General features: G+C 35.9%; 1 protein-coding gene across 3 annotated transcripts in view; it reads left to right on the plus strand.

Annotated features, from left to right (window-relative positions):
• Positions 1-19740, plus strand: part of FOCAD (focadhesin) — a 338731-nt gene that overhangs the window by 312406 nt on the left and 6585 nt on the right. For all 3 annotated transcript variants that reach the window (XM_063080862.1, XM_063080864.1, XM_063080865.1), the window contains 5 exons: positions 9298-9426; positions 11081-11196; positions 13717-13977; positions 14626-14715; positions 18186-18363. In XM_063080862.1, coding sequence (XP_062936932.1) covers positions 9298-9426; positions 11081-11196; positions 13717-13977; positions 14626-14715; positions 18186-18363 — 774 coding nt within the window. The remainder of the gene's footprint in view (positions 1-9297; positions 9427-11080; positions 11197-13716; positions 13978-14625; positions 14716-18185; positions 18364-19740) is intronic.

The following is a 19740-nucleotide window of genomic DNA, read 5'->3' on the forward strand; positions in this document are numbered from 1 at the left end:
TTTCTTTAGACTGCAATTTCCTCAATGGGAAGGAAGAACATCTGTGTTTTATCCTAAATACTTAGAACAGACTACCTGGCATGTAATAGTTTTAAAATATTTGTTTATTTATACCTTTAAGCATATATACGTTGGCGGGATAATTCCAAGCTAAGTTGCCTCTAAGCAACACTGAAAATGGAGAAATTAAAGACACGTCCATACCACACAAGCAATGTGCTGGTGATGGAGACTACACACCCTGGTAGTTAGCTTACTTGTTGCCAGAATTTCCCTGTAGGGGTTACACATGTGCATTGTGGCATTGAGATCTGATCCTCCATGTAGCCAAAGTATGTATGATAATAGGTTCTGTTGTGTAATGCATTATGTTTGGGTATGCCACTTATATCAGGGTTCTTTGAGGCTGTCAACTGGATGAGAGATTTAAAGCAACTTTGTATCCAGATTTTAAAACATCTGGATCTTTTAAACAAGTACCATTAGACCTTCTCAGTTCCAAATCCATTGTCCATAAAGCATTCCAGTAATTTTTCTTATCTGAGACATTTGTTTGAAAAACAGAGCTGTAATAAAGGAACTGATCTTCCTGTTCTTAGACTAGATCTTTTATCTAATGCTAGAGATCTGTGGGGAAGGAACTAGAGATTCTGTTTTCCCTAGGCTGTGAGACTCCCTCTCCTTCCATACCTCCCCCAAAGTGCAGGGAACTGCCAAGTATTTTAAGCAATCCTAATAGTTACTATAGTTTCTTTCATTCCAGTTAGTGTCAAAATCAGTTCCTTGCAAATATAGTGGAAATTTTTTTTGTGATTCTAGTTATGCTTCTAAGTACTGATTCTCTGCCCTTTTAAATATGGAAGATTTTATCCAAAAAAGTTTTTTACCTAGAAATCTGCTTATGAATTAATGATTTCTAATACAGAATTGGACACACATTGTTACAGGAGAGAAATAAAATTCCATGCACAGATATTTATTTATTATGTTTGCTAGTTCATCAGGCCATTTATACTAATCATGCACTGAAAGGACCCCAAAAAAGCAACTTAATTTTTGTGTTTTTTGTGTGAAATCTAAGAGTCTAATTTGCAACCAACATTCTATAGGCACACTTGCCACGTGTGTGTAATCAGTATAGAGTTATGTGAGTAGCCAATCAGTTAACTCCTTTCACAGCATTTTGTTTTTATCACAGAATTTGCCACACCTGATTTTGCCTTGTTTTTTGCTTGTCCTCTTTTTAGAATATAAGCTCCATAAGCATAGAGATCTATTCTGTCTTGTTCAACTATCTCCACTAATGGGAACAGTACCTGATACCTAACAAGATACTCAATAAATGGTTGAGTGAATGAATGTTTTTATTAATGTATTTACTTTTTTTTGTCAGAAATTCTTTTCCTTCTAGTAGTACAATTAACTCCCTAATAATATTTCCTGAACTTCAGTATTACACTTCAAGATGGAATAAAGCATCAGTTACTGGTAGCCCATCACAGAAGAGTGGCAGGTTTGTTGAGCTTTAACATTTAAAAAGTAAAAGTGTTTGTTGGAGGGGAGAGAAACATCACTGGAAGGCACATTACTAGTTTTACCTTCGTAAGTTTTAGGTGGGAGAGGCCAAGGGTAAGGAGGTGGTTAGTGCGTGGGGAAGCCTAAGAAAATGTGCTGATTTTTGAGACAGCTCTGATTGGAAATAGTCCAGTTTATCTATTTTTTTAATCCTCTTTTTGGTTATGTTTTTGGTGTCTTATATAAGAATCCATTGCCAAATCCAATCTCATCTATTCTAAGAGTTTGATTGACTTAGCATCTATATTTAGGTTGTTGATGCATTTTGAGTTTATTTTTGTATAAGGTGTTAGGTAGAGGCCCAACTTCATTCTTTTGCATGTGGACATCTAGTTGTTTCAGCACCATTTGTTGGAGATACCATTCTTTCCCCCATTGAATGGCCTTGGCACCTTGTCAAAAATCAATTAGCTATAAATGTATGGGTTTATTTCTGGACTCTTCATTCTATTCCATTGGTTTATATGTTGGTCCTTATATGTACCAGTACCACACTGTTTTGGTTACTGTAACTCTATAGTAAGTTTTGAAATTATTATGTGTGGGTCCTCCAAATTTTTCTTTTTCAAGATTGTTTTGCCTATTTGGGGCCCCTTGTAATCCCATATGAATTTAAAGATCAGCCTTTTCATTTCTGTGAAAAAAGCTCTTGAAATTTTGATAGGGATTGCATTGAATCTGTAGATTACTTTGGGTAGTATTGTCATTTTTAACAATATTAAATATTGTAATCCATGACCATGAGATGTCTTTTCACTTATTTAGGTCGTAATCTCTTTCAGCAATGTTTTTGTACTTTCCAGTGTATAAGACTTTCACCTTGGTTAAATTTGTTCCCAGGTATTTTATTCTTGTGAGTGCTATTGCAAGTGGAATTGTTTCTTAATTTCCTTTTCTGACTATTTACTGCTGAAATACAGAAACACAACTACTTTTCTGTCTTAATCTTTTACCCTGCAACTTTATTTAATTCTTTTATTAGCTCTATTTGTTTTTTAAAAGGTCTTTTGGGTCTTTCAATATACAGGATCATGTCATTTATTAGTATAGTTTTATTCCTTCCTTTCCAATTTGAATGCCTTTTATTTCTTTTTCTTACCTAATTGCTCTGGCTGGAACATCCAGTGCAAAGTGGTGAAAGTGGACATCCTGTCTTCTTCCTGATTTTAGAGGAAAAGCTTTCACTCTTCACCATTGAAGATGATGTTAACTGTGGGTTTTTCACAAATGCCCTTTACCAAGTTAGGGCAATTCCATTCTATTTTTAGTTTGCTGAGTTTTTTGTTTGTTTATTTTAATCAGGAAAGGGTGTTGAATTTTGTCAAAAGCTTTTTCTGTATCAATTGAGATGGTCATGTAGGTATTTTTCCTTCATTCTATGATGTTGTATATTACACTGATTGATTTTCTTATTTTGAACAACTCTTGCCTTCCTGGAATAAATCCTGTTTGATCATGGTATATAATCCTTTCAATATGCTGTTGGATTCTGTTTGCTAGTGTTTTGTTGAGAATTTTTATGTTTATATTCATAAAAAATATTTGTCTTGGGCCAGCCCCGTGGCTTACTCAGGCGAGTGCGGAGCTGGTAGTGCCGAGGCCGTGGGTTCGGATCCTATATACGGATGGCTGGTGTGCTCACTGGCTGGGTGTGGTGTGGACGACACTGTGCCAAAGGTTGCAATTCCCTTAACGGTCAAAAAAAAAACAAAAACAAAAAACAAAACTATATATATATATATATATTTATATATATATATATGTCTCTAGTTTTTTTTTTTTTATGGTGTCTGTTTTTGGTATTAGGATAATGCTGGTCTTGTAGAATGAGTTAGGAAGTGTTCCCTTTTCTTCTATCTTCTGGAAAAAATTGAGAAGGATTGGTATTAATTCTTTAAGTGTTTATAGAATTCACCTACCAATGAAGCCTTCTGGACTTTACTGGGAAACTTTTGATTACTCATTCAATCTCTTTACTTCTTTATAGGTCTGTTTATATCTTCTATTTTCCCAAGTAAATTTTGGTAATTTGTGTGTTTCTAGTAATTTGCCCATTTAATCTATATTATCAGATTTGTTGGCATACAGTTTTTCATAGCATTCTCTTATAATCCTTTTTATTTCTGTAAGGTTAGTGGAAATACCTCCACTTTCATTTCTGATTTCATTTGCACCTTCTCCTTTTTTTTCCCCCCATATTCTAGCTAAAGGTTTGTCAATTTTGTTGTTTTCTAACATCCAACTTTTGGTTTTGTTCTGTTTTTCCTTATTCTATATTTTTGTTATCTCCACTCTAAACTTTTATTATTTTCTTCTGTCTGCTAAATTTGGGTATATTGTCTCTTCTTTTTCTAGTTCCTTGAGATATATATTTAGGATATTGATCTGAGTTCTTTCTATTTTTTTTAATATAGGCATTTATTGCTATAAATCTCCCTCAGCACTGCTTTTGCTGCATCACATAAGTTTTGGTATTTTGTGTTTTCATTTCACTCATCTGAAAGAGTTTTCTAATTTCCTTGTGATTTCTTTTTTCATCCATTGGTCATTTAAAAGTGTGTTTTTTGTTTTCCACGTATTTGTGAATTTTCCAATTTTCCTGGAAATCTGTTATTTTAGGTTCATTTTATTGTGGTTAGTGAGAATATTTTATATGATTTCACACTTTTTATACTTATTGAGACTTGTTTTGTGGTCAGTCCAGAAGAATGTTCCATGTGCACTTGAAATGGTGTTGAGTAGAGTGTTCTATCTATGCCTGCTAGGTCTCTTTGGTATATAGTGTTGTTCAGGTCCTCTGTGTCATTATTAATCTTCTGTGTAGATATTCCATCCATTAATGAAATTAGGATATGAAGTCTCCAACTGTTGTTGTAGAGCTGTCAGTTTCTCTTTTCAATTCTTTCAATGTTTACTTCATGTATTTCATGGCTCTGTTGATGCACATGTGTTTTTATAGTTGTTAAACTACTTTATTAATCTAGTTTGAATTGATGCCAATTTAGCTCCACAAACATACAAAAGCTCTGCTCCTATAAAGCCCCATCCCTCGCCCTTACATTGTTTTTGTTGCAAATCACATGTTATACATTCTGTGCCCACTAATATATTGTTTTATTTATTTGCCTTTTAAATCATATAGTAAGTGAAAAGGGGAGTTGCAAAACAAAAAATATAATAATACTGGCTTTTATATTTATCTGTGTAATTACTTTTACCAGAGTTCTTTATTTCTTTGCATGGCTTCAAATTACTGACTAGATTATTGTCTAGTGTCCTTTTATTTTAGCCAGAAGGACTTCCATTAGCATTTCTTTAGGGCATGTCTGTAAGTGATGAACTCCTTCAGCTTTGTTTTTCTGGAAATGTCTTCATTTCTCCTTAATTTTTGAATGATAGTTTTTTTGGTAATAGAATTTTTGGATGACAATTTTTTTCTTTCAACAGTTTAGAAATGTTACCCAACTCCATGGTTTCTAATGAGAAATCTGTTAATCTTATTGATGATCCCTTGTATTTGATAAGTGACTTCTTTGCTGCTTTCAAGATTCTCTCTTTGTCTTTGTTCTTTGAAAATTTGATTACAATGAGTTTTGGTGTGGATCTCTTTGCATTTATCTTTCTTCAAGTTTGTTGAGTTGAGTGTGTAGATTTGAATCTTTTGTCAAATTTGGGAAGTTTTTGGCCATTATTTCTTCAAATATTTTTTACATTCCTTTCTCTCTCTACTGTTTTCCTGGGATTATCATTATGCATATGTTGGTATGCTTCATGATTTTCTTGGGCTCTGTTAATTTTTTTCCTACTTTTTTTTCTGCTCAAACTGAATATTTTCAATTGACCTGTCGTCATGTAGGCCAATTTGTTCTTCTGCCTCTTCAGATCTGCTACTGATACCCTCTAGTGAGTTTTTCATTACCATTGCTGTACTTTTTAGCTCCAGAATTTCTGTTTGATTCCTTTTAAAAAATTTTCTTTATTGATGTTCTTATTTGTTTATATGTCATTTTCCTGGTTTCCTTATTTCTCTGTCCATAGTTTCATTTAGTTGAGTATATTTTAGACAGTTGATTTTAAGTCTTTGTGTAGTAAGCCCAATGTCTGTCCTTGCTCAGGGACAGTTTCTGTTAATTTCTTGTACAAAATGGCCAAAATTTCTTGTTCTTTTTATGTTCCATAATTTTTGTTGGAAATTGAACATTTTTTTTTTAATGTCTGGCAAATTTTAGTTTTATTCCAAGAGTTAAAAAAATATATATGGTGGTAAAATATACATAACATAAAATTTATCATTTTAACCATTTTTAAGTATACAATTTTGTGACATTATATTCACATTGTTGTGCAACTATCACCACCATTCATCTCCAGAATTTTGAAAACTGAATAGTTTGAATATTACAACATGGTAACTCAGTATCAGATTCTTTTTTCTCCTCAGTGTTTGTTTTTGTTTCTTGGTGTAGACTGTAGTTGTTCCCATGTTTAGTGACTTTTTAAAACTATATTTGTTAAGCCTGTGTTTTTTGTCATGTATGGTCTCTGAAGGCTCTGTTTCTTTAGCTTGTGAGCTAGTGTTTCATGGATATTTCCTTCAATGCCATAAGTCAAAAATAAAAAATAATATTAAAAAAAAGAGGAAAAAAAGAGACTGTCTCCATTTCCACTTTTACTTTTTTCAGTTTCTACTAATTCTGTTTTTTTTTTTTTTGCTTGTTCTGAATATATATCATCTTTTTATAAAAATTGTGGTAACAAACACATAACATAAAATTTACCCTCTTCACTATTTTTAAGTGTACAGTTCAGTAGTGTTAATATACTTCACATTTTTGTGAAAAAGATCTCCAGAACTTTTTCATATTACACAACTGAAACTCCATACCCATTAAACAATAACTCTCCCTCCTCCCCCCGTCCCTGGTAACCACCATTTTACTCCCCCCCCATGAATTTGACTACTTTAAATACTCTCATAAGTGGAATCATATAGCATTTGTTCTTTTGTAACTGATTTACTTCATTTAGCATAATGTCCTCAAGTTTCATCTATGTTGTAGCCTGTGATATTTCCTCCCTTTCTAAGGCTGAATAATATTCTGTAGTATGTATATACCAGAATTTGTTTATTCATTCATCTGTTGATGAACAGTTGGGTTGCTCTTACCTCTTGGCTTTTGTGAATAGTCCCGCTATGAACATTGGTGTGCAAATATGTCTCCAAGACCCTGCTTTCAGTTCTTTTGGATATATATCCAAAAGTGGGATTGCTGGATCATATGGTAGTTCTATTTATAATTTTATATTTATATAAAAAATTTCTCATTTTGGGTGGAACTGTTTTCCATATCCATAGCCCCATTTTACAATCCCACCAACAATGCACAGGCTTCCAATTTCTCTATATCTTTGCCAACAACACTTGTTATTTTCTATTTTGTTGTTTGTTTTTATGCAGTAGCCAACTTAATATGTGTGAAGTGATATCTCATTTTGGTTTGATTTGCATTTTTCTGATGATTAGTGATTTGGACATCTTTTTATATGCTTGTTGGATATTTGTATATCATCTTTGGAGAAATGTCTGTTCAATCCTTTGCCCATTTTTATATGCTTCTCCTTTTTCCTGTGCTACTCCTTTTTCAGCTGCTGTTCCTTTTGTTGATTCTACCTCTGCTTCTGCTTCCTCTTTTTTCAGCTTCTAATTGTGCTTTTCTTGCTAATTTGTCATATGCTTCTCCCATTTCCTATGCTTCTCCTTTCTGCTGCTGTTTTTCCTTTTGCAGACTTCTCCCCACTTCTGCTTCTCCTTTTCAGCTTCTGCAGATTCTGCTGCTTTTCTCTGCTGATTACACAATGCTGCTTCTTTTTCCTATTCTCCTTTCAGCTGACTCTGCCCTGCTTCTGCTCCCTCTTTTATCAGTGTCTACTGATTTAGTCTCAGCTTCTCCTTTTCCCTAAGCTTCTCCTTTCTGCAGCTGTTTTTAATTCTGCTGACTTTACCCTGCTTCTGCTTCCTCTTTTTTCAGTGTCTACTGATTTACTCTCAGCTTCTCCTTTTTCCGAAGCTTCTGCTTTCTGCAGCTGTTTTTAATTCTGCTGACTTTACCCTGCTTCTGCTTCCTCTTTTTTCAGTGTCTACTGATTTACTCTCAGCTTCTCCTTTCTCCTAAGCTTCTCCTTTTTGCAGCAATTTTTCCTTCTGCTGATTCTGCCCTGCTTCTGCTTCCCCTCTTTAGGTATCTACTGATTTAGCCTCAGCTTCTCCTTTTCCCTAAGCTTCTCCTTTCTGCAGCTGTTTTTAATTCTGCTGACTTTACCCTGCTTCTGCTTCCCCTCTTTACGTATCTACTGATTTAGTCTCAGCTTCTCCTTTTTCCAAAGCTTCTGCTTTCTGCAGCTGTTTTTAATTCTGCTGACTTTACCCTGCTTCTGCTTCCTCTTTTTTCAGTGTCTACTGATTTACTCTCAGCTTCTCCTTTCTCCTAAGCTTCTCCTTTTTGCAGCAATTTTTCCTTCTGCTGATTCTGCCCTGCTTCTGCTTCCCCTCTTTAGGTATCTACTGATTTAGCCTCAGCTTCTCCTTTTTCCGAAGTTTCTGCTTTCTGCAGCTGTTTTTAATTCTGCTGACTTTACCCTGCTTCTGCTTCCTCTTTTTTCAGTGTCTACTGATTTACTCTCAGCTTCTCCTTTTTCCGAAGCTTCTCCTTTCTGCAGCAATTTTTCCTTCAGCTGACTCTGACCTGCTTCTGCTTCCCTTCTTTTGGTATCTGCTGATTTGGTCTGTGCTTCTCCTTTTCCCCATGCTTCTACCTTCAGTAACTGTTTTTTCTTCTGCTGACTCTGCCTCCACTTCTACTTTTCCTTTTTCAGCATCTTCTGATTGTGCTGCTTTATTTTTTGATCCTGACTGTGCTTTTCCTTTTCCTGCTGATTCTGCTTCTCTTTATGCTGATGCTGATTTCCCTTCTGCTACTGATATTGATCCTGCTGCTATTCTCCTTCTTAGTCTTCTACATTTTCATGCACTATTTCTGATCTCCTGTAACTTCACTTTTACATGATCCTTAATGGCCCTAATGACAGCTTAGGTTTCCACTCATAATTGCTCTGATGTCTCAATTTTTCAATTTTTCCAATTACCTCACCACCCTCCCCCTGTCAAAAGAATATGATATTAAAATAATGGTACTATGTCATAGGTAGCTGGTTAACCTATGGATTAGCTGTTACTCACTTAGGTGCTAATTTCTGGAGTGGTCAGCATGGCATAGGCTGAGGAGCAGAAGAAGCAGAAAATTACATGGTACAGGATGTAACCATTTACGGTCATAGGGACCAGGTAATCCATAGTCCTTAGAAGGGACTGTACTTGAGTAAGCCATACTTGTCCTCTCTGCTGGAAGTGGATGGAGGAGTGAGTGAAGGATGAGGCAATAATGTGGAGTAAGTTATTCTTTTTTACAAACTCAACAAAAACAGTATGGAAGATAGCTAAGTAGCAATGTGGATATTTCTGTACAGAGAAGAGGGAAAGACTAGAGACAAATAAGAGAACAAACAGAGGGAGCAAGTTTTGTAGCAAATGGAATTGAGATTAAGAGCATAGAACTGAAGAGTTGACCACAATTGAAACTAGAAGAAAGAAGGCAAAGTTGGCATTTTTCACTTTTATGATGCTGTGAAGGTGTTTTGTTATTATTTTTTTCTTTGTTGTTTCAGGTCCTGAATCAGTGCCTCCTTCCCTTCTTAAAGTAGTGATGAAACCCATAGCAGCTGTTGGAGAAAGCTACCAATATCCTCCTGTGAACTGGGCTGCACTCCTCTCTTCACTTATGAGGCTAAACTTTGGTAAATATCAGGTGCTTTTAGGTCTTCAGGCTTTGCTTTTAGGATTTGACCTGAGTAGAAAAACAGATTCTGTGTCACAATCCACAATTGGTAGTGACTGGATAGGCTTTTTGGATCTTGAGGCCTGTCATTTTGGATGGGATGGCTGGCTGGTTACTTTTACTGAGTTTTGAGCCCTTGGTCTCAAGGAAGTAACATATGGGTAGCTGTATTAGTTTTCTATTGCTGCTGTGACTAATTACCACAGACTCAGTGGCTTGAAATGACACAAACGTATTATCATACAGTTCTATAGGCAGAAGTTCAACATGGTTCTCACCAGATTAAGATCAAGGTATCCGCAGAGCAGAATTCCTTTCTAGAGGCTGCAGGAGAGAATTCATTTCCTTCCCTTTTCCAGCTTCTAGAGGCTGCCCACATTCTTTGACTTGTGGCTCCCTTTATCCATCATCAAAGCAAGCAATGGACGACTGAGGCCTTGATCTTTTTGGTTCTCTGCAGTCAGGAAAGGTTTTCCATGTTTGAGGACTCAAGTGATTAATGGAACCACTTAAATAATCCAGGATAATTTCCTCATCTCAAGGTCCTTAACCTTAATCACATCTGCAAAGTTCCTTTGCCATGTAAAGTAATATATTCACAGGTTCCAGGGATTAGGATGTGGACCTCATTGGAGGCCTTTATTCTGTCTAGTACAGATACTTGTGGTGAGAGGCAAAGGGAATGGGTACCTCAGCACCTCCACTTCATCCACAGCAACCTCTTTCATACAGAATGGAGTTATTACATGCAAATATAACTTCATGTACTTGCCAAAAACTCCAAAAAAAGGGGGGGTGGGGAGGGAGGAAGGGAGAATAAACAGTGTTGTAAAATTGTGTGTGTGTATTTGCCATGAGTGCTCTATCACTTACAGTAGAGTACTTACAATGTACAGAATGTATACTGTGATTTATGTGCAGTTTAAGAGATAATTAAAGATAATTTTGACTGTACACAACTTTTCACTTAAATGCTTTCATTTGAACCTAATCCCTGCATAAGGTATGATGTCACCATGCTGGGTTCCAGAAATTTCATTTGGAAAATATACTTCTCTGTCCCTCATCTGCTTTTGTGTGCTGTATTAAAAATGTTTTTGTGTTTTAGTTAAATCCTTAGAAAAAAGAAGAAAAGGTCTGATTGGGAAAATAAGTCTTCTAATGGGAATCAGAATACTAAAAAGAATTGATTAGTTGAGAATGTGGCTACATCTTTAAGCCATTCTAGACCTAGAGGAATTCCTGTACGTGCTGAATGTGAAGCGGAGAGAAGGAGAAAACAGAGACCAAGAGATTTTTAGCTAGATTTTTAGCTAGAATTTTGTCATATTTTTGATAGTGTTTAGGTGTTTAGGTTTCTCTGGCTATCATAAGAGAAATTTTCTTAGATAATTCAAGGCCCTTGCCTGTTCTAAGACTTGGGACTATGATACCATTGAACACATTCTTTTGCCTCAAAAATAATAGGTCTCTTGAAATACCTTTTGGTTTACTGAAGTTCTATGATCTGCAAAAGTCACAAAGCAGATACTTTGACTGGAAATATTAAAGCCTGAAAATGAGTCAGAGAAACAGCTATATTACTGGTATTCTCTTCCCTTCTTCTCTTTCAGGGGAAGACGTACAGCAACTGTGCCTTGAAATTATGGTGACCCAGGCACAGTCATCCCAGAATGCATCTGCATTATTGGGTTTATGGGTGACGCCACCACTGATCCATGGTCTGAGTGTACGTAGTAATTAAGTGTGGGGCAACACTTTTGATATGGCCCTTTTGGGGGAGATTAACATTTGTTTGGGTGTGTGTTCTCAAAGTCAAGAGTGGACAAATGGGATTTTACAAAAATTGAGGGCTTGATGGTAGTTGGCCAGCCGATTGGAAAATTATATAATTCAGAACCCTGCCATAGCTATTACCATTCATGCTTTAGCTACCACTTATTTCCAAAAGGAGGAAATGATGATCAGAGGTATTACAGTTTCTTTCTCAAGTTTATACATCTAGAATTTTATAGAGTTATTTGAACCTAGGTTTCTTTGATTATATGGTATATGCAATCATTTCAGTACATATTAAGAAAAAGGCAAATCTGCATGCACTGGACTCCTCAATACATTATCCCGCCCTTTCCCAGAGGAGGCAGCAATTAAGGTGAGCATTGAAGACTTGGTGGGATTTGGTTAGGCATCAGGTCAGAGGTGTCAGGTGTTGTAGGTGGGAGGACGTAGATGGAGAGAGTGGAACGTCTCTGCTAGGGTGTTCACCTGTGGTGCAGTCAGGAAAGTGTAAGCTTGAGCACAGTGTTGAGGAAGAAGTGACACAGCCTGGTATATGTGATAGAGAGAGGATGCTAGCACCTTCCAGTATAGGCCAAGGGGAGATAAGACAAATGGGGCAAGAGTGTTTAGAGATGTGAAGTTAGTAAAGATGTGTAATTTTGAGTACATTTCAAGCTAGGACAGAAAAATTCATTTCATGATTCCTTAGAGATTTGCCAGTTGATTATAATTAAATGATTAATCTTTGAATTGTCTCTATAACCTGGCCTATTATTCTTCTGTTCTAGGAGGCTTTAGTTCTGTGAGAATAGTGCAAAGCCCTCTTCTTATCTCCTCAGTCTCTTGGCTTTAGTCCCTATCTGCACTGTTTTTTTTTTAACCTTTCCTACTCCTCCTAATTCTCTTTAATTGAAGGTGGATGTTTCTGAAGGTGTCTACATCCTTTCTGTTAACTATCAATATTACTTTGCCTGTTTCAAGTGGCTTCCATCCAGCTACCACTTATGGAGCACTTGCTATGTTCCTGGTACTTACAGGCATCAGATTTAATCTCTCTTCAACTTTGACAGTCAATTTTTAGATGGCTTTTTGGAATTAGAATCTATATGCCCTAAAATGTGGCCATGTAAGTGTAAAATTTGATGAGTTTTAGTACATTTATAGATTTTCAACATCATCAAAAGTACTTCTATAACTCAACAAAGTTCCATTGTGCTTATTTGTAGTCAATCATTACTCCCAACCTCAGAACCAGCCTGCCACTGGTTTGCTTCCTGTCTCTATAATTTTGCCTTTTCTAAAGAACTTTTATATCAACTTAAATTGTATATAAATTTTAGAAATTCCTTAGAGTGAAGTCACACAGTATGAAGTGTTTTGTGTCTGACTTATTTCACTTCCAAGAGATACATTTTATTATTCTGTTTTATGGGTTGGTAAACTGAGGCAAATGGAAGTCAATCAAAGTTTGCCTAGTTAATAGATGGGAGAGCTATACCTAGTTGACTCCAAGCCCTCTTCTATTAACTCTTTCTTCCTTTTGAATTAGGCATATCTCTAACAGCCTATTTTGTTGATCTCAGAAATTTTTCTAGACTTTAGTTATCTTTCCATTTCTCTTTTAGATCTGTGCTACTTTTTGCTTGTCTTTGATTATGGGTCTTTCTTTTTATCTTTGTTAATTAACAAATGAAGTTTGTGAATTCATTTTCTTATATGATCTGAGGTGGCATATTCTTTACAATAAACTCTTCAGAGAACTCATGCAACTACCTGATCTTTTTAGAAATTTACTGGTTTTATTGTCAGATTTTATTTTTTAGGCTTGCTGCCTCTTTAGCATCATACTTATGTTTCTAAGAATTTTTGAAGCCCACTGTCTTAAAGTCTGTTTCACGTAACAGAGCTATTTCTAACCATGCCCCTTCTTGGCTCTTGTGAACTCGAAGATGCCTTGGTCAGTTCCACATGCTCAGCTGGTGGTGGTTCTTTGCTCAGAAATGATTTCAATATGCCAGTTTCCCTTATTACTTATTTTCCATCAGAAAAAGAAGCTAATAATATCACATGCTCTGTTCAGTTGATTTCCAGTGTACGATCCTTTCATCTTAAGGAGCTTTCATGCCAGAGATTGCAACCTCTTAAAACTGAATAGCCACTGTCATGTACTTTCAGAAGTAGCATTTTATTCCCTTCACTGAAAAGATCCAAGGTTTAAGCTAGTAGTTCACAGATGGACTGGCAGATACCATGTATACATGAGTCACTCTGGATCAGAAGTAACCGCAGCAGCCAAAATTACATGCATTAGTGGCCCATTGGACCATGAAGCTGTGGGAAAATGAGGATGGAGGGAATAACCTGAAACTTTCATCAGTCTATCCTGAAACAGAGTGATGACCTAGAGGTTTTGAACATCGCAAACCCATCCTTGCCTATTTATATTTGACTTCTTCTGTTTTACTTCCAGCTAAATATCAAGAAATATCTCCTGGTATCTGTGCCTCTATGGATAAAATATGTCTCTGATGAACAGATCCTGGGTTTTGTTGAAAACTTAATGGTGGCAGTTTTTAAAGCAGCTTCCCCACTTTGCAATCCTGAGTTATGCCCAAGTGCCTTACAGGGTCTGAGCCAGGCCATGAAACTGCCCAGCCCTGCCTATCACCTCTGGAGTCTGCTCTGTGAAGCTACTGGGAAAATTTTTGACCTTCTGCCAAATAAGATTCGGGTGAGGAACAAAAATATTTACATTCCTGACAATTTATGTTTGGGATTTTTTAAAGCCTTTTGGCAAAGTGGGGAGGTGTATGTTTTAAGAATGTGGGTGGGAAGGCTAGCAAGAAATAACCACATTCTTCACTAGGAGTGTGTTTGCTTCCAAGATCTAAATTGAGGTTGAATATTTAGAACTGAAGTTTTCAGCAAGCTCAGAAGCATGTTAACCAGTGCTACACCAGGAAATTTGCTGTTAGGTCTTTTTACCAAATGCCCGCAGAAGGTGAGCAAGCTCAGAAATCTTTACACCTTATACGTGGAGAATCCTTGGGCATAGTGTCCAATATTTATACCATATGCCTTAATACTAGCCCTTCCCCTCCCCCAACAAACCTCTGAAATGTAGTTTTACAAAGAGGCTAAAAATTCATTTGGAATGACAGAATTCTGATAAGAAGAAAAAAGTACAGCCAAATACACAATGTAATAGGAAAGATGTTTTTAAAAGGACAAAAATTGGCCGTATGTTTTGGTTTGGTAAAAATTAAAATTTCATCAGCTGCGGTTCCTGGGGATAAGCAAATCTAATAATTTGTCAGAACATTAAGAATAGACTTGTTTTGTGTTGTATTTTAACATGCTTGGGTTTTTTCTTTACCAGAGAAATGATCTAGAGCTGTATATTAGTGTAGCAAAATGCTTATCAGAAATGACAGATGATGACATCAATCGGGTCACTCAGATTACTAAGGTAATAACATATCTATCTATATTTTTGTCATTATTGAAATGGAAATTACAATTGAAGAGTTGATTATAGAGTCCTTTTGGCCAAAGCTGGTTTTACTTTGTATTAGTTACTGGTTAATTTCAGGAAGCTATCTTTCTGTTTCACTGTGGGGTCTAGTGTTGAGCTTACTAGTATGGTTGGTGCTTTATAAATGTGGTATGGATGGGTGAATAACTTTTTAAGAGAACACTTTTTCAAGAACATTTTTGTGTCGTCTATGGGCAAGAAAATAAATATAGGGCAACCTCTTCAGTACAATTTCCATGAGAGTGGGAATATTCTGACCAAAGAACTTTCTGGTGAATGGAAGGCATAAATAAATAGTTCTGTTCTCACTTTTATTTCCTTTCTTCTGATATTATCCTTTTGGAGTGAAGAAGGGTGGTTGATTGAATAACAAGCATGATTAGCCCTGTCACAGGATAATTTACAAGTGCCCCCAACATCCATGCTCAGTCAAGTGATGAATGAGCAAAAAGTAGCATGTCAATAAAGTTGCCAGATATAGCAAATAGAATACAAGATGTTTTGTTAAATTTGAGTTGCAGATAAACAATAATTTTGTAGTGTATGTACATCTCAAATGACATACTTATTTGATGGCAACCTTGCATACCAACTAATACCATAGATTTAGAGAACCGTGAGATCTCCCTGCCCACCCCCCCCCCCCAGTAGCTGGCGGGCATCTCAAATATCTTGTCATTTATTTCACTTTAGGGCAGGTTTGCCTATACAATTGTATCCTTGAATTTCTGCATCAGAAAATGTATATATGGTTCTCAAAGTGTGGTTCCTGGACCAGTGGCAGCAGCATTGCCTGAGAAGTAATTAGAATTTTGAATTCTCATGTCCCATTCCAAGCATACTGCATCAGAAACTCTGGAGGTGGAGGTCAGGAGTCTGTATTTTAACAGTCTCTCCAGGTGATTTTGGTGTGTCTAAGGTTTGAGAACCACTATTATGGATGTATTTGGAGTATCCATATTTTGGAAATTAGCTCATTTTAAGTAAAGAGAAGCAATATAAAGAAATTATTAAAGAGGATGGACCCTGGAACCTCAATGCTCCTGTTTGAAATCCAGCTCTGCAATTTACTAGCAATAAATGAAACTTGTTTAAGTTTCATAGCCTCTTTCTGCCTCAGTTTCATTATCTATAAGAGGGAGAGAGTAGCACCTACCTCTTAGGGTTATTTTGAGAGTTAAATGACTTAATCTATGTTGAGTGCTTGGAACAGTGTCTGGCCCAAGGTGAGGACTCAGTGACTAATTATCATAATTATTACATTCATATAACTAATTATATCTTCTTACATTCATATAGTATAGTTGGAAATAAAGCATGCAATTTACTTCATGGTTCCTAGAGCTAAAGTTTGCTTGTTACTCACTCGGGTTCCTAAAGTACCATTCAGAACATTGTCACTGGAACATACTAAGTAATGTTCTGATGTTTCCAAATGAGTTAGTTTGCTCCACTAGATCAGGTTGTGTTGTATTCTTTCCCACTCTCCCCACCCTGGGTGGCTGGCCGGTACAGGGATCAAACCCTGGACCTTGGTTAGAGCACTATGCTCTAACCAAGTGAGCTAGAGTTAAGAATAAGATAGTGGTGAAGAGCACAGACTCCTGGGGTTCCAATTCTTATTCTGCTGCTCTAACTGTGTGACATTAAACAAGTTACTTAGCTTCTGTGTCTGTTTCCTCATCTGTAAACGAGGGATAGTAATAGTAACCTACTGCAGAGGTTTATGCGAGAGGATTAAATAGTCAATAAAGCGGTTCTCAAATATTTTTGTCTCAAGAACAGTTTAGTTTCTTAAAAATTATTGAGGACCCCAGGAGTTTTTATTTATATGGGTCATATCTGTTGACATTTACCTTATTAGAAATTAAAATGAAGAAAATTTTTAAATATTCACTTAAAAGTAATAATAATAAAAAACCCACTACTTCTTAAAAAGAATAAAAAAAAAAATTTCCAAAGCACAAAAAATTGGTGAGAAAAGTGGCATTGTTTTACATTTTTGCAAATCTCATTAATGTCTGGCTTATAGAAGACAGCTGGATTCTCATGGCTGCTGCTTTATTCAAACTATTGTGATGTTGTTTTGATGAAGTATGGAAGAAATTCCAGCCTCATACAGATACATAGGTGGAAAGGGGAAAAGTGTGTTAATAGTCTTCTCAGATAATTACTGATATCCTTCTTTTATATTGCACCAAAACCCAACAGCTGGTAGTTTCTTAAAGGTTAATTGCAATGTGGAGTCCAAAGCCATGTCATTGAAATTTACATATTTTGTTATGTTACAATCCATTGGTCTGTCTTGCACTTTGGGTCTTTTACCCATGCATGACTTTGTAATACCATGTATTGGTCATTTGGAAAATAGTGGTTCACTGAATTTTTGAGGATCTTCCAAATGTTGATACATTTCTTTATACAATATCAAGACATTATATTGTTAATATCACCAACAGTCTCATTAGAAGCCTTTTACATATTGGGAGGCTGCCAAGCTCATAGTAGCAGATACAAATTTTCTACAAATATAATTTTCTCTTGAAAGATCAGATTTTATCATTGGCAACAAATACTGTCAGGTACTTTATTTGAAGTAACAATCTTACTTCTTTCAATTTTAAGAAAATAATATGTCAAACAACCAGTTCGAATAACCATAGTTTGTCCGTCAATCATTTTCTCAAGTAAATGGTATTCCATGAAAACAGTGGCTATTTCAGCTCACAACTCAATCTTACAAGTATTTTTCCTTGAGACAACCATCATATATGGGTATACAGGAGAAGAGTCCTTTATGTATATTACCAGTTTGTCACACAGAATATTAAAAAGTTGTGTACTCAGGGCCAAGGTTTAAGGAAGCTAATCATTTTTATTGTTTACAAGGATATTTTAAGTGAAAATGGCTTTTTGAAAAATTACAAGTGGCAATGAAAAATACAGTGCATACTGGTACAATTCAGTACTATTATAAAAATAGTTTGACCTCACAGAATGTCTATAAGGGTCTTGGGAACCCCCAGAGGTCTGTGTACCACACTTTGAAAACTGCTGAATTAATACGTGTTAAGTGCTTGGAATGGTGCCTGGCACATGAGTACTGTATTTATTAGTTATCATTTTATTATTATTATTTGTGTATTCTTACTAAACATCATTACCAACTAACCTCTAAACACATTTATGGTTTTAAAGAAGAAACAGGAGGTGACATTGCAACCCTCTATTGTATGTACATTTTAATAGAGCACATAGGCAGATAGATCACATGCTGCAGAAAATGAAGTTTTAGCATTTGAAATAATAACATCAAACTCATCCTTTCTGTTTTGCCCTTGCCCTAAGGTTCTATAGCTACTTCAGTTAATTTAACAGTAACTGAACAATTTGCTTTTTTGCAGAGCAACATAGAAAAGGCCACCTTTGTCAAACTGTACTTAGTCTCTCAAGGACGATTCTCCTTGATGAGCTTGATTGATATGCTCAGTTTTGCTGTGCAGCACCATGAAAAAGAGACTCTTGCCTGGACAATTCTGCACAGCTTATACCAGGCACGGATTGTAAGCCATGCCAACACAGGTGAGGCCAGTTTGGGGGGAACATCAGGAACAAGAAATCTGCCTGCCATCCCTTTGTTTTCTCAACTTAAAAACTATTTTAATGCTTTCTTAACATGGGTTAGGATTCTTACTACAAATGAGGAGTGCCTTGGATGGAAATGAGTTGTTGGAGCTCACAACATCCACTTTTTGGAGATGAGAATGGATTCTTTTGAGGGTTTTTATGTTGTTTTTGGCCCTCTAAATCCTTAAGAATACAAACAAGTGTGCCAGGTAGCTTCTGCCTGTTTAACTTCAGTTTTCTAAATGCACACAATTTCAATTGATTCTGCCTGATGATTTCATGAAAATGGCTTTGGGATGGTCATTTTAAAAACAGTTAATTAAAAACAACAAATTTAACTAACAAAAAATTAAATAATTTTTCTATAGAAGAACTTCTCAGGGGTGAGGATTCTAAAATCTGACCACCCTATCTACATTCTCAAGCCTGAAGCTCTGCTAATTAATCACGTGGGGGAACTTTTAGGCCATTTTAGACTTTATACTGAAATAATCACTGGAAAAGGGAGCTCCCTCATTGCTCCTTCCATCTGTTTGGTCATATGTTCATAATTTCTCTAGACTACCTTCAGGTTCTGAATGGCACCTGGCTTAAGCAGGTCAAATGTGGCTGGAAAGCCCTTAGTTACTTGTGTTTATGTGCCCTATCTCCCCATTGATCTCTTGTATCTTTTAAATTTTAAATAAAAACTAACAAACATGATTGTAATACTCTACAAGGCTGTATAGGAAATTTTGATTCATTGTCCTCTTTGGCAATTGAGACAGTTCTCTCATATTGGCATTAGTGCCTGCCCACTGAAAAATGAATCTGTGATGAGAAAGTGGATTTTTTTACTCTAAACCAAAAGTGTGTTTGTCAGGAAGAAATCTAATAGGCGTTTCCAATTAAGCATGAAGATACATGCAATAGACCGAAACAAGTTTGATGTTGCCTTTGGTTCTAACTAGCCAGCTCTAAAATGTAGTTCCCATTTCCCTCTTAACAAAATTTTTAAAAATTTCCTTTATAGTCTTCACTGTGCTGGGAATCCTCACTTTTAAAAAATAAAAAGGAAAAAATTTAATATATATGCTGATGTTTGTTCGCTAGTTACCCTATAATGGCCAGTTTTAATTTTTCTTTTCATATCTTTGGTTTTCTATCTTTTTATATCTTTGGTAGGTTTTCTCTGTGATTTTTGGCACAAATTGGGAACAATTAAACAAAGGAGGACTGTAAAAACAACTAATTATCCAAGATTCAACATTACTGGTTAGTTGGCCTGCCAGATTTCTCTTGATATATTTAATGCTGAGAGAAAAACTCCAGTAAATGCATTTCATCGCTAGT

The sequence above is a fragment of the Cynocephalus volans genome, chromosome 16 (assembly GCF_027409185.1).
Source record: "Cynocephalus volans isolate mCynVol1 chromosome 16, mCynVol1.pri, whole genome shotgun sequence".
NCBI lineage: Eukaryota > Metazoa > Chordata > Mammalia > Dermoptera > Cynocephalidae > Cynocephalus > Cynocephalus volans.